Source organism: Lytechinus variegatus, chromosome 7 (genome assembly GCF_018143015.1).
Source record: "Lytechinus variegatus isolate NC3 chromosome 7, Lvar_3.0, whole genome shotgun sequence".
Classification (NCBI taxonomy): domain Eukaryota; kingdom Metazoa; phylum Echinodermata; class Echinoidea; order Temnopleuroida; family Toxopneustidae; genus Lytechinus; species Lytechinus variegatus.
Window position 1 is genome coordinate 26,079,206 of NC_054746.1, and position 8,517 is coordinate 26,087,722.

Consider the following 8,517-nt stretch of genomic DNA (forward strand, 5'->3'; position numbering starts at 1 on the left):
GCCAGAGGCATTCCACTTGTTCATATTTAATGTTTGACTTCATTGACATCAAATGACTTATATGATACTATATCCATTCATTGATTTGTGATATCTCATAACCATTTGATGAAACACTTGGATTAATAAAAAAAATACCTTCTTTAAATGACTTTTAAACTAGTAACTGTAATTTATACCCACATAATTTCCTATGGTTAAATCCCAACTTCAGATCACTTAAACTTATGGCGACCATAACGGGGGGGGATTCAAAAGTAGAAGCACTTTCAATGGGTTATGCAATGATCCAAGTGCGTTGCTATGACAATGCGATTGCATACATTATCTTTTGTTAGGTATGCTTAAAGCCCCCCCCCTGCAGTTATGAATCACCTTGAAAAAACAGCAACAAAGCTAAATTGGTCTATATTTCACAATCATTCCAAGTTTCATGGAATTGTGAGGAGATTTATGTCGACGCCATCAAGATATCTCATTTCTGCTGAACAGGCAAGGCAAAAACCATGAGGCGAAATTTGTTTGCCTTAAAATTGCAACAAGCGGCATATATTGTAGGGTGGTTTTTATGAAAGGCCTCTAGAAATAATGCTTGCATTTAAGGTTTACTTTGATTTTATTGTATCATTTTTAAAGCTTATGACGTTGCCGCTTATCTGTGCACATCAAAACAGTGCTGTAAAAATTACCTAGTTGTAGATTAGTTCCGCAGCGCTCTGCCAGCTTGGTGTAAAGAGGTACAATGTCCAATATCCAGAGTCCAAAATATTCATGTTTACTCGATATGAGATTGCCGGATGGTGAATAATATCAACTTGGTGCTTGAGTGAAGTAAAGAGTTCAGAAACTTACAAAATTTCTCCTACACGTGTGCGATACGTGGAGTGTAGACCAATGTGTGTTTTTAATCATTATTATCATTCTGTCTCGGATAAAGTTTTTTGGGGTACAGTTTGGGCTATAAAAGCCAATCGATGAGGGTGAGTTATATATCTACACGCCCCCCTTTCTCCCTCCTGAGATGTATTGATATCAAAAGGGAGACATGAAGTATCCATCGGTTTTATCGAATTTCATCTTGTTATTCTGTCTAGTATCAGCCGAGTGTGGAACTATTCTCCTCTCGGCTATGTTCGGCGAGGGCAGCCACTTTATGGCTTCTGCTGCTATAGCAGAATCCCTTGTAAAACGCGGCCACAATGTCACAGCTCTGATTGGTCAAGCATACGCTGAACAGGCTAATAATCCTCGCTTTGCCCCCATCTTTGACTTCAAGTTATTTGATCATGGAGTGGAACCAGAGGTCTTCCGCGAGAAATTCAAAGTCATCAACAGCATTGCCTTCGAGAAGTCGAGCTTGAAGGCTCATGCTATGGCGGAAGAGCTCCGGCAACACATGGTAATTTCGTGTGAACTTATTTTGAACAATACAACGCTTCTCAAGGAACTATTGTCCATTGATGTCATTTTGTACGATGCAACATGGCCTTGTGCCTTGGTTATCAAGGAACATATTCGGAAAGCTGGTGGCCGTGATCATCAACGAGACATTCCTGTTGTGTCTGTCCTTCCCTCCACACCAGCTTCGTTGTACATCAAGGCGGCAGGCTCGTCATTTCATTTCTCCATATCTCCCGACGTCGCGACTGGCTACTCCAATCGGATGTCATTCAAAGAAAGGATATTCAACGTCCTTTGGGCAATGATGATCGATATGTTTGCAAGTGCTCAGTTCTCTCCGTATGATAAATATCTATCCGCTCTGGGATCGGATAAGACGCTCTTTGATCTGTTCAGGTCTTCTGACTTGTATCTCTTCAACTGTGATTTTGCGGCGGAGTTCCCTTTTCCTACAACTCCTAACATCATTCCTGTTGGCGGGCTTACAACTAGGCCTTCTCTACCCCTTGAAAGTGTGAGAGATTTACCATTTTATTTCCTTTTATCTATTAAGGCGATCTTTAACCTGATTTACATCCCTGCCCTATAACGCAGGAACCTACCTAACTAGCTGTGTGTTCGGGCCGGGATAAATCAAAATTTGTTTAATAAGTGAATTAAATCACCGAGTCTTTTCTACCAGATGGATCCTTTGCAATAAGGTAATTGAAAAATTTCGAAAAGCATACTGCAACTAAAATATCACTTCACTATCATTATAATGTTTCATGATATTGTGCACATTGCACATTGTCATAATCGTAATATTCCTCCTTTCTTGAGCAAACATATGTGGGCATATCATAATTAGACGATGGAAGCATAGCGAATACTTGTAGATATATATATATATATTACAAAAGCATAACAATTCATATATGATCACAATCATTACGGTGCATGATCGACAAAGAAGCCTTCCCATCTCATCCACTAACCATTCCTCTTGCCATTTTCACTTCAGGAGCTCGAAGACTTTGTTACGAATTCTGGTGACTATGGGGTAGTGGTTTTCACTCTTGGGTCATACCTCACCTCCATGGACTCCGACATCTTAGAGATGTTTGCACAGGCTTTTGAACGGTTACCTCAGAGGATAATATGGCAGCTCAGAGACAGGGCTGACATCAAACTGCCCAACAATGTCAAAATCATGCCATGGCTACCGCAAAATGATTTACTAGGTAAAAAATTACAACTAGACTGGTGTTGGTCGATCGAAAGAGAGATCAATAATGGAGCAGATGTGCCCAACCCCCCCCCCCCCCCCCAAAAAAAAAAATAGGAAAATTATATTTTCATTTTAAAAATATCAAAAGTTTTGCTCTCTCGCTTCGCTTTCTCGGGACTTTAAAATGTCAGAGACGTCATCTTTTCCGTGTTTCCCCCCTCAAATCTTTGGCTCACTGCGCTACCGGGAAATATATTGAACACCTGAAAGAATATTTGAAAGCCATATGTCAGCAGTATCACCCAGCTAATATGACTGCATATGTTTATTCACCAATTATTGATTTCCAGCTAGTGGTACACCTCAGAAAAATGGATCCCCAGGAATGCAAGCTCTATAGCTTGTGCCCCTTCCAAAATCTGTCTCCCGGGGTAAGCGCTGGAGTTGCCCCAACACCTAATCGTATTTAAAAAAAACACTATACGACAGTACTAGTGAGTATGTTTCGTGGTAGGATGTTATGCTTTTATATGATATGGGAAAAATCATGCAAATTAATAAAATCATAGAGAGATCTAATATGATAGTATGCCCACTCCCATTCTCCTGCAATCAGGTCACCCAAAGACACGGGCCTTCATGTACCAAGGAGGCAACAATGGTTTCTACGAGGCCGTCTACCATGCTGTACCCATGGTCGTCATCCCTTTCTACGGTGACCAACACGACGTTGCCGCCAGGGTGACCTCTAGGGGACTGGGAAAGGTCTTGGACAAGTTCAGTCTCAGTGTCGATATCATCCACTCCGCTTTGACTGACGTCATTACAAATGATAGGTATAGAAATAGTACTACTTTTGAATTTGTCAAATACTTAGTTTCACTCGATATTCTTATGTTTTCTCTTGTTCGAAAGTCATTTTCCTCACAGTGCTTTTTCAATTAAGAAATAAATAGTTAATATAGTTAAAATAGTTAATATGCTGGCTTTTGGAGATATTATAATGGATTTCACACTGAAATACAAGCTGGATTCATTTTTTGATGACTGTCATGGCTGTTGGATCCTGAGTTCGGCAGTCTTAATTGATTCCCGTTTTCGATAAATATACTTTTGTCTATATTCCAAGTTTTGGACTAAAAAGAATGAGAATCAAAGTGTTTAGTGGGCTCTTGGCGTTTGCGAACCGAAATTATTAATGTCGAATCCATCTTATTTGGTGAATGTGGCCTACAATATATTTGATAAGCTTAACCGGGGCCTAGCATGCTCAAAGGGATGAAGGATCATGGTTAGCCCAAATACAGTTCCTTGAAGATTCATGAAAACATTTTGTGAAAATGAGTGCCTTCGCCAGGTCACAATTTTTTTACAGTTAAACGGATGTTTAAATGATTCCCAATGTATGTGATATATTACATGTATCTGTCATATTTCCGCATACATTCGTAATTCCGAAGGTTCGGATATTCTGAAGGTTCGTTATTCTGAAGGTTCGTATTTCCGAAGGTTCGTAATTTCGAAGGTTCGTTAGTCCGAAAACGAAATGAGGTTCGTAGTTTCGAAGGTTCGTCAATCTAAAAACGAAATGAGGTTCATAATTCAGAAGGTTCGTTAGTCCGAAAACTAAATGATTAACGAACCTTATTTCTTTTTCGGACTAACGAACCTTCGGAACAACGAACCTTATTTCGTTTTTTGATTAACGAACCTTCGGAACATCGAACCTTATTTTGTTTTTGGATTATCGAACCTTCGGAATAATGCCACAAATGTTCGGATTAATGAACCCTTTTACGTTTTTGGATTAACGAACGTCGAGGTATAGGCAATTTACGTGTTTCGGAATAACGAAGTGTAACCCATATTTCTTTGGATATAAATGCACATAAATGCACATCATCATGATCATAAGGGCATTTTCACGGTAACTGGCGTTACACGGCACAATTTACACACTTTTAATTGTGTGTATTATTATCAGTGTTGTAGTGCCTTGATGCTCGGCCTTGGCCTTAAGGCGCCTTAAGGCCTATTTTTTCAAAGCCTTGGCCTTGAACATTCAGGCCTTGGCCTTGAGAGGGCCTTGGCCTTGGCCTTGAGGATTTTGAGCCTTGAAATTTCAAGGCATTTTCAAGGCTTTTTCAAGGCATTTTGTATTTTGTACTTTCATTTGTTTTATACAAGTAATTATACATGTTTCAATTGTTCTGTACATCTAATGACACTTAATACTACCGGTCAGCAGCAGCAGAAGCAGTATGTGTACTTAGCAGTGCCATCAATTGCAATTATCATCACATAATTATGTAACAAAGAGAAGTGATGAAAATTAATATTATTTATTGGTAATATGACGTAATCATGACTAATAAGGATAATGAAAATATCAATGATAATGATAATAATTATGATTAGGATTATAGTCAGTGGCGTAACTACAGGGGGGCATGGGGGCACGTGCCCCCCCCCCCCCCCCATCGGCTGACTAAAAAAAAGGAGGAAAAGAGGGAGAAAGGAAGAGAAACGTAGTGGGAAAGAAGACAATGTTCATTATAATGTTATAATTATGTTATGTTACATTACATAAGAAACATTTTTTTCATATAAATGAAACATAATTTGCTCAGGGCATATGTCTTCATTGTTCCTGGTGCTCCCATTGTCTGTTTACCGAGATATATAATCCTGTTATACTAAAACCTCCCGTTTTCAATTCAATATACACCAAACTACCAAATATATTTCCTCGCACTTCGAGTTATTCTTTTACATGTACAAAAGTATGCTTCTTTTTCATGAATACTTTAAGTGATTGTCCCATTTTAAGGTCTTAATATAAAACATTTCCTGTCCGTGCTTACGTTTGCAGTAGTGGATTGGTAAAAGATGTCTGCTCTCCATCAATTCCTAGAATGAGTCCTTATAATGTTCCTTTTTCTGTTTTCTGATCTGAATATCAAAAATTTTCAGCTCGCGCTTCGAGCTCGCATCATTTGGTTAGTGAACTATGTAAGTCCTTCTTGAATTCCTACAAACAAGCCTTAAAATGCCCTTCTTCAGGTCTGAATTTCCTAAATTTTCAGCTCGCGCTTCACGCTCGCAAGATTTGATTAGTGAGATGGGTATGTTAATTGTTAATCATGATTACAAGTGCTTTATGTGCATGTTTGGATGTAATTCTAACAAAATCAGCAAGCGCTTATTGGCACTCCCATTAGATGACTATGGTGAGATGTGTATAATCTTAATAGATAAAAGATTCCTAAAATATAGTCCTTAAAATCTTCCTGTTTGGGGTCAATATTTACAAAAATTTCAGTTCGCGCTTCGCGCTCGCATTATTTAACGAGACAGGTACGTATCATTATTACAAAAGATTGATTGTAATGTCCCTATTTAGGTTTGAATATCAAAAATTTTAAGCTCGCGCTTCGCGCTCGCATTATTTGACTAGTGAGATACATGTCCGTTTATTGGCACTGTCCTTATAAAAATATCTCTATTAGTTCAGTATACCTGGCAACTGGGAGCGCTTTGCGCGCTCACTAGGCAATTCCAAGTTTTTGCTGGTGACCCACGGTACGCCACTGATTATAGTGATTTTATGACAGGAATAATTCTGACAGATCTGACTGCAATTTTGACAACAATTTTCATACTCTAAAAATAGCTTACTCTAAAGAATGATAACAAGGTTGATTTCTATTCCATTAGGTTTTCCTTGTATTATTTTCTTTGACCAACAAGAATGTTTTAAGTCTTAATGATATTCTGAAGAGATTCGGTAAACTTGAACACAAACTTCAATTTCGTCATTTCCAAATGGGCTATGGCATCTATGGCATCAATGGCATGATGAGCCAAAAATTTTGAGGGGCCAAGCATGGCGTACAGAGCAAAATTTTAGGTTTCAAAATCAACAAATTTAGATTGTCCTTGCATAAATTATTGTTAAGTAAGGTTCGCATTCAATTTACACAAAAAAATGCTTAGGATGTCTAGTTTTTAGATCGGAATATTACAAATTTTTGAGCTCGCGCTTTGCGCTCGCATTTTTTTTGATTGGTGAGTTATGTATCCTATTTATGAGTCACTAAATGCAGTCCAGAACAGCTTCCTTTTCTGGTCAGTAAAAATTTCTGCTTGTGTTTTGTGCTCGCGTTAATTTGTTTAGTAAGATGCACACCTTTTTCATGATTACAAAAACAGCTCAAAATATTTAAATTTCATTTCTTATTACAACATCTCGCAAGGATGCCCTTTTAACAGTGATTGGCACCATTAAATTGACCCAAAATCGAGTTTTACAACTTCAAAATTGATTTTTTTTTCAAAACCACTTGCTCGCTATGCTTTCTATAGCGGGAAATTAAAGCCTAAATCAAAATATCTGTCTTATCAATTAGAAATCACTTTAAAAAGCTTTGCTGAACTGCACCAAAATTCTCATTTTGACTTATACTGTAAGTGCATTTTTGGCTTTGACCTCCCCCCAAAAAAAATACATTCTGCCTCCCCTGTCCCAGGTAGAGGAGAAAGACATGTTGAGAATGGGCATGCCAGGATCAGATCACCTTGGTAATAATAATTATTGCAATGTGAATCGCCTAGAACAATAATGAATTGTACAAATGTAACTATATGTTTATTTTAATTTTATGTCTAAATCTACATGATCTATCATGAAATTATTTTCGTTTTAAATGTACAAGGGTAAAAAATTTTGCTCGCTCACACCTTTTATACATTTGGTCCTGTGTGTCATGTATGCCGCCTAAGCATTGTTGTCTATTTTTTTCCATATATTGTACAATTGAAATGCCTTGGCCTTGGCCTTGGCCTTGAGGTTTTCAGGCCTTGGCCTTGGCCTTGGGTTTCCATGCCTTGGCCTCAGCCTTGGTTATTGAAGCCTTGGCCTTGGGTATTAAAGCCTTGGCCTTGGCCTTAGCCTTGGAGGTTTGAGCCTTGACTACAACACTGATTATTATCTCTAAAACAACAAATGATGGGAGTTTGCTTTTATCTCTAAAACAACGAATGATGGGAGTTTGCATTTTAAGCAAACTCCCATCATTTGTTGTTTTAGAGATAATCATACTCACAATGAAAAGTGTGTAAAATTGTGCCGTGTACCCTCAGTGACCGTGAAAATGCCCATATGCAGATCGATGACCAAACAACTTCCACCCGATATGAGAATCTCTCTCTTGATTTAAATGGGAACGAATGGAAACAGAAGAAAATATGTCTTAGATCAAAATGAAATATTATAACAAATTACATCACAATCTCGTGAACTTCATTCTATCGTTTTATTTATAATTATTTGCAGCTACAGCAAAAATATTCAGAGGACTTCGGCAATCTTTAGGGATCACGACATGAACCCACCCGACACCGGTGCATTTTGGGTAGAACATGTGATGAAATATGGAGGCTCCTATATGCGTACACCAGTAAATGATCTCAATATTATTCAGTACTATTTGATTGATGTTATCCTGATTTTCATATTTTCTACGACTTTGGTCATGGGGCTTCTTGTTTGCTCGTGCCGTTTTCTGATCGGGTGCATTTGTAAAAGGAGAAAAGAGAAAGTTGAGTGACATTAATTTGTTTCTCTCTTTGAAGACCTAGGCACTGATCGGTGGGATCAAGGAATCGAGGGTCCAGGATTTTCAAAGGGTGGGGGCACATCATTTTTCCTAGGTAAAGGTGATCCATATGAACAGAATATTCTCGAAATATATGCTGTGACTCTCAAAGGGCCTGGGCACACTTGTGTATGAACAACATATTCACAGTAAGATATTGACTATTATTGGGTGCCTTTTACCTTGTACATTTTATTCATGGCACGGCCCCAATGCAAATCAGACTATGTATCTGTTTTGGGTTTTTTA

The 8,517-nt window shown here is 38.2% G+C and overlaps 1 protein-coding gene across 1 annotated transcript; it reads left to right on the top strand.

The window, feature by feature from the left end:
- The first annotated feature begins 797 nt into the window (after positions 1-797).
- LOC121417989 (UDP-glucuronosyltransferase 2B33-like) lies at positions 798-8,276 on the top strand. Its single transcript, XM_041611696.1, has 4 exons — positions 798-1,915; positions 2,405-2,624; positions 3,228-3,447; positions 7,947-8,276. Exons 1-4 carry the CDS (start codon positions 1,046-1,048, stop codon positions 8,218-8,220), a joined length of 1,584 nt encoding a protein of 527 aa, XP_041467630.1. The 5' UTR covers positions 798-1,045; the 3' UTR covers positions 8,221-8,276.
- The last annotated feature ends 241 nt before the right edge of the window (positions 8,277-8,517 follow it).

Bases quoted from the DNA above. Each gene is read 5' to 3' on its own strand.
- LOC121417989 (XM_041611696.1), top strand. From the start codon at position 1,046: ATGAAGTATCCATCGGTTTTATCGAATTTCATCTTGTTATTCTGTCTA. The intron at 2,625-3,227 runs GTAAAAAATTAC...TCCTGCAATCAG, and splicing joins ACCGCAAAATGATTTACTAG to GTCACCCAAAGACACGGGCC. The intron at 3,448-7,946 runs GTATAGAAATAG...AATTATTTGCAG, and splicing joins GACGTCATTACAAATGATAG to CTACAGCAAAAATATTCAGA.